The sequence below is a fragment of the Narcine bancroftii genome, chromosome 4 (assembly GCF_036971445.1).
Source record: "Narcine bancroftii isolate sNarBan1 chromosome 4, sNarBan1.hap1, whole genome shotgun sequence".
NCBI classification, from domain to species: Eukaryota; Metazoa; Chordata; class Chondrichthyes; order Torpediniformes; family Narcinidae; genus Narcine; species Narcine bancroftii.
In genome coordinates this window covers 172,461,132-172,476,518 of record NC_091472.1, presented here as the reverse complement: position 1 = coordinate 172,476,518, position 15,387 = coordinate 172,461,132, and the positions used below count along the sequence as shown (strand labels likewise).

General features: G+C 38.1%; 1 protein-coding gene and 1 long non-coding RNA gene across 10 annotated transcripts in view; one reads left to right on the top strand and one right to left on the bottom strand.

Moving 5' to 3' along the window:
* Positions 1-15,387, top strand: part of cabin1 (calcineurin binding protein 1) — a 570,396-nt gene that overhangs the window by 387,373 nt on the left and 167,636 nt on the right. The window contains exon 32 of one of the 8 annotated variants that reach the window (XM_069933022.1): positions 1,947-2,564. The exons of the other annotated variants lie outside the window; for them this stretch is intronic. Coding sequence (XP_069789123.1) covers positions 1,947-1,976 — 30 coding nt within the window. The 3' untranslated portion in view covers positions 1,977-2,564. Of the gene's footprint in view, positions 1-1,946; positions 2,565-15,387 lie in introns of those variants that run through there. 8 annotated transcript variants of the gene reach the window in all.
* LOC138761233 (uncharacterized) overlaps positions 7,652-15,387 on the bottom strand; it is a 58,096-nt gene continuing 50,360 nt past the window's right edge. For both annotated transcript variants that reach the window (XR_011356203.1, XR_011356204.1), the window contains one exon: positions 7,652-7,758. This is a non-coding gene — a long non-coding RNA (uncharacterized lncRNA). The remainder of the gene's footprint in view (positions 7,759-15,387) is intronic.

The following is a 15,387-nucleotide window of genomic DNA, read 5'->3' as shown; positions in this document are numbered from 1 at the left end:
GAAAATAGTGCTTTTTAAAGCTCTACTGCTTGTTAGAAAATAGAAGTGAAGATTTTTAAAAATGCATATTAACTGGACTTCCCTTCTTCATGGGACAATGATCAGCACCTTCCAGATGTTTCTATATTTTCCATTCATGACAGGTATTGTGTGCACTTGAAGGCCCAGGGTCATGCCTGTGTGTCCACAGAGCACATGAACTTGGTGTATATCTGTTCTGTATGCATGTTTGGAAAAAGAGGGAAAGAAAGTAAAAAAAAAAGTCTTGCAGCTGAATTGCACCAACAGTTCATACTATGAATGTGTTCCAACTTTTCACATGAATTTGCCCAGGTTTTTCAAAGAGCCCTTTGACAGCCCAAGGATTTCTTTAAAAAATGTAATTCTGTGTTGATATCTTGGTGAGAAGAGTTGCTCAAGAATTCTAATATTTAGACCCCAGTATTTATGGTGACCTTGTAAAATCAATAAAACTGAAGGCAGAAACCTTGCCTTTATACATAGAGATTGACGGTCTCCTAAAGCTTTAGAAAACAGGTTAGGATCCAACTTGAAGCAATGAATTTCAATCTGATCACAGATAAGATTTTATGATGTTGGAGAGGGTACAGATGAAGACTACTGTATTGAATGAAAGACTTCAAATGCATTATAGGATGAAAAAACTGAGAATATTATCTTCTGAATGGAGAAGATTATTGTATTACAGTATTTGTTTAGAAATGTTCAATTATGTAATAGTTACAATGAGTAAATAAGGAAAAATATATTCTAAGGCTGTTCAGTTAACAACCAGATTTAAAACAATTGACAATAAAACAATTACACCAGGGAGTCATATTGGAATAAAAGCGAGACAATTTAGCCTTAGAAAAATGTCGAGCTCATAATGAAGAGCTATTAACCAATTTAAGAATTGTGTCCAAATTCACTTCTGATATAGTCAAATTTAAATCCTGTTATCAAGCATTTTTGATTTTAACTAACAAAGTCTGGTTTAAACATAACAATTTATCTTAAATAATAGATATTAAACCTTTACAAGAAGGCTTTTAAGCTAAAAAAAATCTCACCAACAGAATTTGATTCACTGTCTTGGAAAATTAGAAACGTGATTCAAGAAAATGCCGAAAGAATTGAGATTTGGGCGTTAAATTTAGCAGTAATCTGTTGAAATGATGCATGATATCCATCAATGAACAGATCTTTAAAGCTTCGAGTACCCTCGCTATACCATCTCTGAAAAAAAATATAATTTAAAGAGTGTTGAAAAGAGCGATTGGATAGGATAGGATTTGAGAGAGATGTCAGAGGGGAGAAGCGTCATTAATTCATATGTTCTGGACTTGTCCTAGTCTAGAAAAATACTGGTCAAAGGTTTTGCATACTCTATCAAAAATTTCCAATGTAGATTTAACATGAAACCCTTTGCTGGCTCTCTTCAGTACAACGGGAGGGAGTGATTCTCCTTTATCTCTGATTCAGAGTCACGGTATCTCTTTTGGCGAGGCATGTGATTTTACTTAAATGGAAGGCTTCTGCTCTGCATGTTTGAATATGAAAAAGAATCATTATTCAATTAATAATTCAGATATAAGATTCCATAAGTTATGGGGTCACATGACTCACTATCTTCATAATTTTACTCCAATGTAATTAAATTGTCTGACTTTTTCCTTTTCCAAGTTCTTTGTTTTTTTTAAACCTTGTTTTTCTTTTAATACCAATGCGGTTAGCTAAGAGGCTTGAGTTTTTCTTCTTTTGCATTATTAGAGGTTTTTTAAAAAATGTAGATACTAAGTGTGTGAATTATGAATATGATTTACTATTTATGCAATTGGTGTTATACAGAATGACTTATTTAGTTTGTGTAATTGTTCACGTCATCTTATTGAATTGTACCTTTTTTGTTTGTTTAATTTCTTTATTAAAATATTTTTTTAAAGAAAGAAAAAATTAGAAACAATAGCAAGTAAATAAAAGAAGCAGCAATTTCTTGTCAGAAATATACTGCATGAAATGATGATAGAACAAGCTTCAAACTGGATCTCAGTATTTGAAAGGGAAAACTGAAAGGCTACGAGGAGAGAGCACAGGATTTGGATCGAACTGCACAGCTCTCTCGAAATTGCAAAGTGGATCAAATTATTGTCTTTTGGGTTGTATCATCCATCAGTGCCAGGGAACCACTTGCTTGTGGTACTTGTATTTAAAATGAAGCAATGGTGAGAACCAAATAAAAATTTGCTTTCCAGCATCATGTTCTTTTCTCTCATTGATTCCTGTCTCTCCTCCGCAGAATGTAGATTTAAAGCCCAAAAATTACACCAGTGCTGTAGGATTTTTTAAATAATTTTATTTTTTGTGATTTTATTTAATATCTGATTTAGTTCTTCCCAAAAGATATTCACTTTCATACATGCCCAAATTGCATGTATTGTTGTTCCCGTTTCCTAATTACAGTGAAAACATCTATCTGATAATGTTGGATCCCATTCTTTTAATTTTTGAGGAGTGATTATATACCTTGTGTAACCAATTATACTGTATCATGCGTAATCTTGTGTTTATTGTATTCTCATAGATCCAGAAAATAACTTTTCCCATGCTTCATTTTTTATCTTTATGTTTAAATCCTTTTCCCACTTTTGTTTAGGTTTATAGCTTATTTCCTCTTTTCCTTATCTTGCAGCTTAATGTACATGTTCATTATAAATCTTTTAATTATCATTGTGTCTGTAATCACATATTCAAAGCTGCTTCCTTCTGGTAATCTCAATCTGTTTCCCAATTTATCCTTTAAATAAGCTTTCAGTTGATGATATGCAAACATTGTACCATGAGTTATTCCATATTTGTACTTCAACTGTTCAAATGTTAATAAATTATTTCCCAAAAAACAATTTTCTATTCTTTTGATTCCTTTTCTCTCCCATTCTCTAAAGGAAAGGTTACCTATTGTAAAAGAGATTAGTGGATTTTGCGTCAATAATAATTTTGGTATTTGGTAATTCGTTTTTTTCCTTTCTAAGTGTATCTTCTTCCATATATTAAGTAAATGATGCAATACTGGTGAGCTTTTATATTGCACCAACTTTTCATCCCACTTATAAAGTATATGTTCCAGTACTTTCTCCCCTATTTTATCTAGTTCTATCTTAGTCCAGTCTGATTTTCCCTTGTCTGGTAAAAATCTGATAAATACTTTAATTGTGTGGCTCTATAATAATTTCTAAAGTTTGGTAACTGCAAACCCCCTTGGTTATACCTCTCTGTTAATTTATCTAATGCTACCCTTGGTTTCCTCCCTTCCCACAAGAATTTCCTTATTATTATCTTTAGTTCATTAAAGAATTTTTCTGTTAAGGGAATTGGTAATGTTTGAAATAAGTATTGTATCCTTGGAAACCCGTTCATTTTAATGCAGTTTACCCTCCCTATCAACGTTAGCGGTAATTCTTTCCAATGTTCTAAATTTTCCTGCAATTTCTTTATTAGTGGTTGATAATTTAGTTTGTACAAATGGCTTAAGTTATTATCTAACCTGATCCCGAGGATTCGGATTGCTTGTGCTTGCCATTGAAATGGTGATTCTTTTTTAAAATTCTGCATTACTCATTGGATTCACTTCACTTTTCTTTGCGTTGATCTTGTACCCCGATATTTCTCCATATTCCTTCAATTTCTTATGTCGTTCTTTTATTGATATTTCTGGTTCTGTAAGGTATACTATGATGTCATCTGCAAATAAACTGATTTTATGTTCCTTCTCCTTTATTTTCATCCCTTTTATTTTATTTTCTATTCTTCTCAGTTCTGCCAAAGGTTCTGTTGCTAAGGTGAACAATGAAGGGGGATTATGGACATCTCTGTCTAGTTGACCTACTTAATTTAAATTGGTTCGATACATATCCATTTACTGCAACCTTCCCTTCACCAACAGTCCATTATACAATGTTTTAATCCAATTAATATATTTTTCTGGTAGATTGAATTTCTGTAATACTTTAAATAAGTAGTTCCACTCTACTCTGTCAAAGGCTTTTTCTGCATCTAAAGCAACAGCCACTGTTGGTTTCCTATTTCCTTGAACTGCATGAATTTGCTTAATAAGTTTACAGACATTATCCGCGGTTCGTCTTTTTTTAATAAATCAAGTTTGATCTTGCTTTACTATTTTTGGTACACCTTCGGCCAATCTGTTTGCTAATAATTTCACTATTATCTTATAATCTGAGTTAAGTAGAGATATTGGTCTATATGATGCTGGTGTTAATGGATCCTTCCCCGTCTTTGGTATTACTATAATTATTGCTGTCTTACATGAATCTGGCAAGTTTTGTGTTTCGTCTATCTGGTTCATTACTTCCAGGAGAGGAGGAATTAATAACTCTTTAAATTTTTTCTAAAATTCTATTGGAAATCCATCCTCTCCTGGTCTTTTATTGTTTGGCAGCTTTTTTAATATATCCTGTACTTCCTCTATTTTAAATGTTTTTATTAGTTTGTTTTGTTCCACTTCTTACAATTTCAGCAGTTCAGTTTTAGCAAAAAATTCCTCTATTTTATCATCTTTCCCCTCGTTCTCAGTTTGATACAATTGTTCATAAAATTCTTCAAATTTTCATTAATCTTTGTTGGATTATATGTAATTTGTCCTTTTTCCTTGATACCAGTATCGTTCTTTTAGCTTGTTCTGTTGCCAGGCTAATATTTTACGAATTTTTTTTCTCCCAATTCATAATACTTTTGCTTTGTTTTCATTATGTTCTTCTCCACCTTGTACATTTGTAATGTTTTGTATTTAATTTTTTTGCCAGCCAATTCTCTCCTTTTTGTTATATCATCCCTTTTCACTAATTCCTTTTCTGTACTTACTATCTCCCTTTCCAGCTGCTCTATTTCCCGATTGTAATCCTTTTCCATCTTAGTCACATAACTTATCTGCCCTCCAAAGAAGGCTTTCATTGCATCCCATAATATAAATTTGTCTTGTACTGATTTTGTGTTTATTTCAAAATATGTTTTAATTTGGTGTTCAATAAACTCCCTAAATTTCTGTCTTTTAAGTTGCATGGAGTTTAACCTCCATCTATATGTTCTTGGTGAGATGTCCTCCAGTTCTATTACTAATAACAGGGGTGAATGATCTGATAGTAGTCTATCTTTATACTCAGTTTTCCTAACTCTCCCTTGAATTGGGGCTGACAACAAAGACATATCAATCCTTGAGTAAGTTTTGTGCCTACTCGAATAATATGAAAATTCCTTCTCTCTTGGATGTTGCCTCCTCCGTATATCGATAAGTTTCATTTCCTGTATTGATTTAACCATAAATTTGGCTACTTTATTCTTTTTGCTTGTCTTTTGTCCAGTTTTATCCAACATTGGATCCAAATTAAGGTTAAAATCCCCTCCTATCAATATATTTCCTTGTGTGTCTGCAATCTTTAAAAAAAATATCCTGATAAATTTTTGATCCTCCTCATTAGGTGCGTATATATTGAGCAAATTCCAAAATTCTGAGTATATCTGACACTTTATCATTGCATACCTCCCTGCCAGATCTATTATTTCCTTCTCTATTTTGATTGGTACATTTTTGTTAACTAGTGTGGCTATACCTATAGCTTTTGAATTGTAGGATGCTGCTGTTACGTGTCCTACCCAGTCTCTCTTTAGTTTTTTATGTTCTGCTTCAGTTAGATGTGTTTCCTGCAGAAATGCTATATCTATTTTTTCCTTCTTCAATAAATTTAGTAGCCTCTTCCTTTTAATTTGGTTATGTATTCCATTAATGTTTATAGTCATATAGTTCAACATGGCCATCTTATATCTTTTCCACCTCTTTGCCACCTCCATCCCCCTTTTCCCCATTTTCATCTCTTAGCTTTCTCTTATTACACTTAATGTATGACAACACATTTAAGACATAAAGTACCCCGCAGTTATGGATCTTAGTTTTTGATGTGTCTGCGGTTTCGAAGCTAGTGCTCTATGTGTCCTTTCTATTTCCATTTCTTCCTGCATTTCTGTCGTTCCCAGGACCTTCGGGATCCATCCTTTTATAAATTCCTTCATGTCTGTCTTCTTCACCCTCCTTCAGGCCCGCTATTTTTATGTTGTTTCACCTACTATAATTTTCCAACATTTCAATTTTCTGTGATAACAACTCTTGTGTCTCTTTAATTTTTTTGACACTTTCTTCTATTTTTTCTCTTAAGTCGTTTACTTCCATTTCTACAGCCATTTCCTGCTCTTCCACATTCTCTACTCTTTTCCCTATTTCTGTCATGACCAGTTCTAAACTTTGAATTTTATTTTCTGCTCTTTTCATTTAACTTTTAATTGCACTAAATTCTAATGATAACCATTCTTTTAGTGATCTAATTTTTTCTTCAAAAAAGGCTTTATCTATATTCTGTCCATCTGTTTTACCTTCTATTTCTCTGAGAAGATCTTGGTCTTCTTATTCCTCCTCTTCTGTGTATGTAGCTGTGTTTGTGTCCTCTTCTATTCTTTGTGTCTGTGTCTCTTCTGTTTTTCCTGATGAGTTGCTTATATCTCTTTGTTGGGCCTCCTCTTGCTGTTGGGCCTCCCCTCCTGGGCTTCCTGTCTGTCGAAAACCCGTTGGTGTTTTCTTTTTCCTTTGATTGCATACTGCGCTCGCGCGACTCCTTGTGCATGTGCAGTTGCGCACTTTTATTTGGCTCTGAGAGCCATTTTTGAAGTCCACCGGTCGGGAGGTTGCGACTCTGCAGGGCAGGCACCAGCCTCAGGGATCGGGCGCTCCTCGCCACCACAGCTACCTGTTCTTTCGTCCAGGTAAGGCCGCCTTATTTCTTCTCTGGTGACTTTTTTTTGGTTCTTGGGTGCCATCTTCTTTCTCTTCTCTGTAATTTTATCTTCTATTTCTTATATTTTCTATTTGTTGAGCTTTGTCTTTTCTTAACTTTTTTTCTGGAGATGGCTGGTTTTACCCGACCGGCCACTACTCCATCACGTGACTCCCCCCAGTGCTGTAGGATCGACTGAAATATGCAAAATATAATGTATAGAGCTGAGTGATTACAAATTTAAAATGAAGTTTAAAATTGCAGTGAATTAAATGGATGCTTGCCTGAAAAACGTTGAGTTGCGTGCCAACTCCTCTCTTGCAAGTAAAGCACTGAACTGTACTAGCACAAGAAGGGGAGTTAATCCTGTTAATTTCAGCCTTCACTTTTACCACCTAATCTTGACCTTTTACCTTTTTGCTCTGATCAGACTCAAGATGCCCTATGCCCACTGTGCATGCTTTATACTTTATTAGTGTGGCTCAGCAATCTCTATGCTCTGTTACTTGCTGTTTTGCGACAACTTTAGCTCCCTGGCTACTGAACCTGCTGTCTTAAATCAAACTGCAGTGGGGTTCAAGTGGAATTTTGTCCAATTGCAAACATTGTCTCGGTTTTTCACTAACCCAGTAGTTGAGCTCTACCCCCTCATGTTTAATTTAGTTTGATTACTCCCAATAAGTCCACAGCTCAGTTGGTAGTGCTCTGGCCACTCCTGGAAGGCTTTTGGGTTCTTGTCCCATGCCGTAAACCTGAACAAAACCCTGCCAGCTCACCAGTGAGACAACATTTCTATCTTGTAATGAGATCTTTTACTTTGATGCAGTTTTCTCAGATGTAAAAGAACCAGTAGCAATGTATTGAAGAAGAGCAGATGTATATTCCTCATGCCTTGGACTCGATATTAAACTCTTCAACATCTCTAAAAGGGAAATAAACACAATTTTCAAATTGGCCCCATATTGTTGATAATTTACTGCACTTCTGAAATTCTACATTGGCTCTAGCATCTAGGACATTTTTAGGTCAAAAGATGCTATATGGTATTTTAGTGTTTTTTCTCTATGTCCTTTAGAATCTAAAAGCATCAATAAGATTCCCACAGTGCATCACTCAAGCCTGATATCATTTCCTGGCTAATACTTGCTGTGAATCTTTTTTCTTTGGCAGTGAATAAGGAATTTGTTCTAATTTTACCTACAATGTTTGATACTAGACTTTAATGAAAATTATGAGTTTATTGTCATACACATAAATACAATGTGCATTAAAATTTGTGCTGCAACCAAACAGGTACTTTGTCAGTATAAAAAAACAACTCCAATAATATATATTAAATTGTGTAAGGAAAGAGATAATGAATAAAAAAGATAGATAATAAGTATTCAGGATACTTTGACTTTGAGAGTCAGCATTTAATATGGAACCACTGGTTTTACTTCTTATAGCTAGTTGAGTCCACTTAAGATCTCAGTTATTGATTCTTTCTTTGGCTTGGCTTCGCGGACGAAGATTTATGGAGGGGGTAAAAAGTCCACGTCAGCTGCAGGCTCGTTTGTGGCTGACAAGTCCGATGCGGGACAGGCAGACACGATTGCAGCGGTTGCAGGGGAAAATTGGTTGGTTGGGGTTGGGTGTTGGGTTTTTCCTCCTTTGCCTTTTGTCAGTGAGGTGGGTTCTGCGGTCTTCTTCAAAGGAGGTTGCTGCCCGCCAAACTGTGAGGCGCCAAGATGCACGGTTTGAGGCGTTATCAGCCCACTGGCGGTGGTCAATGTGGCAGGCACCAAGAGATTTCTTTAGGCAGTCCTTGTACCTTTTCTTTGGTGCACCTCTGGTGGCCAGTGGAGAGCTCGCCATATAACAGAGTATCAAGTTTATGGGGCAGACACAATCTATCCCTTCATATTCCGCAATGGTTGCCATTTAGAGAGTTACTTTCATGCGATGTTTCAGAACTTTACTTCTCAGTGACTGCCTGGTGATGACTTGATACTTCCCACCTTCCTGCCCTAAGTACACAGCACTCTGCATGGCTGCAGTTCCATGGGTTTTTTTCATAAAATCATGCCGTTCCACAGTTGACAACAGCAGTGCCCACCGAACAGCCATCCACTCATCTCATTTTCACTCTCACAACCCCATAATTTGCCCACTGGTTCACAATTCTCCTTTGCTATCAACAGCAACCAATTAAATCTATCAACCTGTATGTGGTTTCCATGTAGGAGGAAGCCAGAGCACTTGGGAGAGCCAATGTAGTCACAGGGAGAATGTGTGAATTCCATGTGTCAACACCCCAGGATCGTATCCACTGCAGCATCAGAGATGCAGTGAGGCAAGTTTAGTTACAATCCTGGATGTTGACTGTGGAATGTGCACATTCTTCCTATGACCTCATGAGTTCTCCCAGATGCTCTAGTTTCCTCCTATATCTAAACAACTTGCAGGTTAGTTGGTTTTATTTGCTCTGCCACTGCTGTATAACTTGTAGAAGCGGCGTAAGGTCATTACATTTAATTGCAAACTATCCTATGCTTGGATTTGAATTCTAGTTAATTATTTGATATATTCTTGTCAAACAGAAGTGTTGAAGGATTTGATGGAAAGTTGTTGGGTTTGCTCTCTGAAGAGCCACAAAATTGAACAACAAAGACCAGCAAATTTTTTGTTCAATGTCTTTTCCCGTGTTGCTTTGAGGCTTTGTTTGTTTTTCTTGGTGAATTCCTTTATCTGTCTATCCATAGGCTTTAAAAATGTTGACATTTGTTTTCTTTATGTTGTCTTATTTATGTACATTTCTTCACAGCATGTTAAGTTTTCAGTATCACCCAGGATTTTCAGTTATTCTCATTGAATTCCATGCATTGTATTTAATTTTTAATTTAATGAAGAAATACAGCATGGTAACAGGCCCTTCTGACCCACAAACCCAGTTTCACTCTTGTGACCATTTAACTGACTAATTCTGTACATCTTTGGAACGTGGGAGGAAACCCATGTGGACACATGGAGGACAGGCAAACTCCTAAATGACAGTGGCAGATGCGAACCCGAGTTGGTGGTGCTGTCATAGCATTGCACTAACCTTGCTGTTCAACCGTGTTGTAGTGTACTTTTTTGTGAGTAAGTCAGTCGCAGCTGGTTTTAACTCAGTTTACCATGAAGACGAGTTTTGAAGAGGGCTCTGGTTGACTTTGATAAGATGATTAGAAATTAGTCCCAAAGGAAGGGGCTTTGTGCCTGGAATTGACCAGGAATTGGATCTCACTGCAGGAGTAAAGGACTGAATGGATCCGAATGAACGGTTTGTGAAGTGCCTCAAAAGGCAAGGTTCACTCAGGCATTCTGCAGGAGTAGCCTGAACATGGAGAGAGAAAATAAGCTAAATTTGCACATCTAGGAACCTGGAGACTAAAAATAGAAGCATCTTGATGGAATTGGGGTGGTTTGACAAGCAGCAGATGTTGTTTTCGTATCTTTAGCCTCTTCCCTTGGAGAGCTGGACGCTGGTGAATGGACATTGTATTCATGGCTGTAAACAGCTTGAGATCAGCCTGTGTGATGGTTAGTCTTTGGGTACGGTGGAGGCTTTCATGAGATCATCCCATCCAAACCCATTGGTTGGGAACATGTACTTCTGATTCCAAGGCAGGAATTCTACTACCAAAGGAAAGACTTGTTCCAGAACCCTCAAGTCTCAGGAGGGTAAGTAGAGCAGCAAGAGTGAATAGTGGTGGACTGGGCACAACACAGTCAGAACAAAATCTGTCTCGGCATTCGACTCAGGTTAGAGCAGCACTGTGAAGAAGCAGGATGTGTGTATGAATGTTGTTTTGTGGTATGACAGCTCAAATGTTACTTGCTTACTTGGCTTTCTTTTTGTGTATGTAGATGAACTGTGTTTCAATTTTGAAATTCAAAATGGCTGACAATTCCAGTGATGTGGGTTCAAACATGGCCTTCAGTGTGTTCTGTGCTTTGCTTATTCCTCGAAGAAAGGCTCGGGCCCAAAATATTGGTAATACGTCTTTATTTCCTAATGATGATGCAAGACTGCCTGCATTCCTCCAGCATTTCTGTGTGCAGTTGTGTAGGCCCTCGCTGAGGCCATACCTTGAGTATCGTAGTTCTTATGACTAAAGAGATCAAGGGGTCTGAAGAGAAAGTAAGACTAGGGTATTGAGGTCATGTGATCAACCATGATCATATTGAACAGTACAGGCTTGAAGGGCTGAATGGCCATCTCTTGCACCTATATTCTATAATCCTTTTTCAGTTGTACTCTTTGAAAGGAATGTGTCCTTTTTGACTCGAACTTTGAAGTCTCTCAAGGACCAGTTTGTCTCTCTATGAGATTCAGCCTAGGCCTTTTCCAAGGTCAAAGCAGAATCCTGCTTGGCCTTGTTTGTGACTCTTTGAGTTATGTGCTAAAAGCCATAGCGTCCTCTTTCTGCATCAGAGTGATCAAGATTGTCATAAGATGCTCATTTATCTCACAGTAAAGTTGCTGAGACACAAAACAAGCTCATTCTTAAAGACATTCCCCTTGCAGTTTTTCAGAAAAATATGCACCTACACCTTGTGTTTTGAGCTGGTCAAATCCTGCCTGTCATGCCTTGCTTGTGGTAATGTCAATATCAGCACTGCCAGGCTATAAAAGTGGAGTAGGCTTTAAGTCTAGTACTGATGGGTTGTCTGTGAAAGTCCTGCTGTTTCTGGGCCTCAACTTCATATTGGATATGGTTTCTTTTAACTGGTTGGTTGTTGCATACCAGCAACCATGTGGACTTGGAGTAAGATTCAATCCAACTGCTTGGGTAGACTGGAGTTGTGTGGGTCGATGGGAGCTGATACATCGAGTGCTCCTGATGTGGCTTTCTCTACATCAGTGAGATTGGATGCAGACTGGGAGATTATTTTGTTGAGCACCTTTGCTCTTTCCACTGCAGTGGCAAGGATCACTCAGTGACGAACCACTTTATTTCCATACACCATTCCCACATCGACGTGTCTAGCCATGGCCTCATGCACTGCCAAACTGAGCTATCCCTGAAGTCAGAATAATAATACCTTGTATTCCATTTGGGCACTCTCCAACCAGTCAGCATTAACATTAACTTCTCAAATTTCTGTTAAACACCTCCACTAAGTCTCTCTCCTTCCTTATTCCTCTGTCTCCTTTGCAGGCTCCCCATGCCCTTCCCTTCATTTCCATCTCCTATCAAAGGGCTACATTCCCTGTACCACTTCTCAGCTTTTTTCTCTTCCCTTCTCTCACCTATCAGAGAGCCACCTTCCCACCTGTATCCACCTATGGCCTCTTTCCAGTTAGCTTGTGCTCTGACCCCTGCTCCTTCATCTCCTCCTCCATTTTATTCAAACGCTCACACCTTGACGAAGGTCTCAGGCCTGAAATGTTCGTAGTGCCGTTTGAAAACCTGTTTCCATTTTCACATTACAAAGTTAGCTATGATTTGCCTCCAAGGGTCATCAAAGTTGATCAGAGGTAACAAAAAATGCTTCTAAAAATTAGCAGAAAAATATCAGCAATTGATGTGATCATTAAAGTCATCTTGATTTTAAGTTCACGTTTTGATCAGCTTTAAATGTTACAGATTCCCTGAGTTACAGAGTTTATATGCAGTTGAGTCACCCAGTGTTACTGATCTTGGGAAACACCAAACCGATTTTAAAAAATTGGTGCATTGAGATGTGGAAAAGGATCTATTTGATAAAAATCTTCCATGCTTGTCAAAAGAACAGCCTCGATCCAAAGTCTTACTTCTCACCTTTGGATTGTTGTAGTTTGTCACACAGAGGTCATAAGAGTGGGTATGCAGTGTGGCAAGAATGCTTTTCAGAAGGGAATGTTAAAATAAAACAGGAAAGTTCTTTTCCTAATGGATTTTCCATTAGTTGTTGAGCAGCAAAGCCAGGAAAAGGAAACATTGCTGAATTAGATCCATAAAAATGGCTTGCATTTACGTGGCATATTTTCGGGGCCTGACAATAGGACTTACACCACCCCACCTGTTCTTACCTGTTAGCCTGTTCTCCTTTCCCTTTCTCTCTCCTCTGATGTTTTTTCTGCTCACCCTATCCTTTTTATTCTGGATTCTGCCTATATATATAAGGGTCTAGGCCTGAAATGTTGGTTTCCATTTACTTCCTATGGCCTGCAGTGTGACCTGCTGAGTTTCTCAGGTCCATTTCTGCAGAGAACTATTAAACAAGTTTTGACTAGATGGGGTTATTAGGTGACCAAAAGCTTGGCAGTGAGATCGATTTAAGAAGGGATGGAGGAGAGAGAAATAGAGGTGGCGAGGTTGAGAAAGAAAAGGCAGAGTCATCTCTGGTTGTGATTTTCAAAACGGGATTGGGGAAGTGCACAAGAAAGCCAAAAAGGAGGAGGGCTGAGACTAATTTGGGTGGAGGACCTAGTGAGGGAAGGGGTACACACACAGCTCTCAGAAGGCACAAGAACTGATGCATGTTTATGGGAGGATCAGCAATACTGAGTTCAACGAGCCCTGGATTTTTTCCTGTACGATAGGACAAGTTCATTGTGTAAGGTGTAACTGTCCAGGTTCCTGTAGCTGCTGGATCTGAGTGATGGGAGTTTTTCAGAGATCATGTTCAGTCACAGAAAATGCTCCATTTTCTCAGTGGTCAGCTGAATCTTTTGGTCCATGGCCACATTCCAGGTGTAGACCACAACTGACTAATATCCTTTTGACCCTTAGAATCTTCCGATACATGAATCATTGGTATTTGAAGCGATTATACCTGGAAATAGGGAATTTTTCAAAGAATGAGAGTCAAGCATTTTAGTCTAGAGCACCCAAAAGACTTGTTCCAGGAGCAGTGTTGCATTGTGATTTTTTTTGTGGGATCTTTTGGGTGAGTCTGGGAATAAAAGAAAAGAGCAAAGTGTGTAAACAAGCATTTTAATCAGTTGAATTTTTAAAAAAATCTGTTGATTGTACCTGATTGTGGCTTCTGGACACTCCTGAATAATTACTGGACAAGCAGGTCGTCAGTGAGGATCCCTTCTTGTAAATACCCCATATTGTCAAAGAGGAAGATCAGATTATTATTTAAATAACAAGCGATTGCAGCATCCTGCTGTGCAGAGGGGCTTGAAGGTGCTTGTGGATGAATCGCAAAAGGTTGGTTTGGAGGTGCAGCAGGCTGACATGGAATGTTGGCTTTCATTGCTGCTTAGGAGTAAGGAGTTTATGCTGTAACTGTACAAAGTACTGGTGATGCTATATATGCATTTCTGGTCTCCTTACTTGAGGAAGGCTTTGGAGGCATCCAGAGGAGGTTTTACCAGGTTGATTCTAGAGATGAGGGGGTTAGCGTATGAGGAGAGATTGACTCATCTGGGGCTGTACTCTCTTGAATTTAGAAGATTGGGAGGGGATCTTATAGAAATGCATAAAATTGTGAAAGGCGTAGATAAATAAGATAGAGGTAGCCAAGTTACTCCCACTGGTGGGAGAGACTAGAAATAGGGACTTAGCTTCAAGATCCATGGTAATAGATTTAGGAGGGAGATGAGGAGCAACTGCTTTTCCCAGAGAGTGGTTAGTCTATGGAATTCGGTGCAGTGGAGGCTACCTCAGTGAATATATTTAAGACAAAGTTGAATAGATTTTTACAAAGTAGGGGAATTAAGGGAAATGGGGTAAATGCAGGTAGGTGCAAATGAGCCTATCATTAGATCAGCCATGATCTCATTGAATAGCAGAGCAGGCACGATGGGCCAGATGGCCTACTCCTGCTCCTATTTCTCATGTTCTTATTATAAATATCCCTTATCGTCAGTGAGGATTGCTTAACTTCAACATCCCTTGTATTACTTATCACCAGCGAGGATCCTTTATTATCAACATTATGTACATGCTTTAAGTCGGTGAGGATCCCATATCATTATAATGCACCAAAAAGACATTGTGGAGTTGTTCTGAAAGACGGTAGTTAAAGCAGGTTGTGCTGGAAATACACAGCAGGTCAGTACCTCCTGTGGAGAGGGAAGCTGGGTTAGCAAATCAATGCCTTCAAAAGTTAAATAACAGATTTTAGGCAGGGTCTGGTGCCAAGATGAAGAGGGCCTGTGAGGGACAGAAATAAGGAGGAATGAAATGAAAACAGTGTTGATGATATAAAGTAAAAGAAAAGGATGATATTACAACATAAAAATTACAAAATGCGGGCCTAGAAAGAACTTAGATGGAATTCTCAGAATCTTACTGGTGGCTCCTGTTTAAAAAGAACAGTGAGCAGACAAAGAATTGCTGGAGGAACTCAGGTGGTCAGATGGCATCCATGGATCCAGATGGTCTGTTAATTGTTTAGAGTTGAAGCTCTTTAACAAGACTACGATTAAAAGGTACAATGACAGATATAAAGTGGGAAAGAAACGAGGGTTGGGCTTGTAGGTGATACGACAGAAGGTGTGAAAAATGAAGAGAGGTAGGATAAACCATTAGGAGTGCGAAGGAAGAAAAGTTCAAGGAAAAGCATATTAAATGCAGAAGTAGGTAAA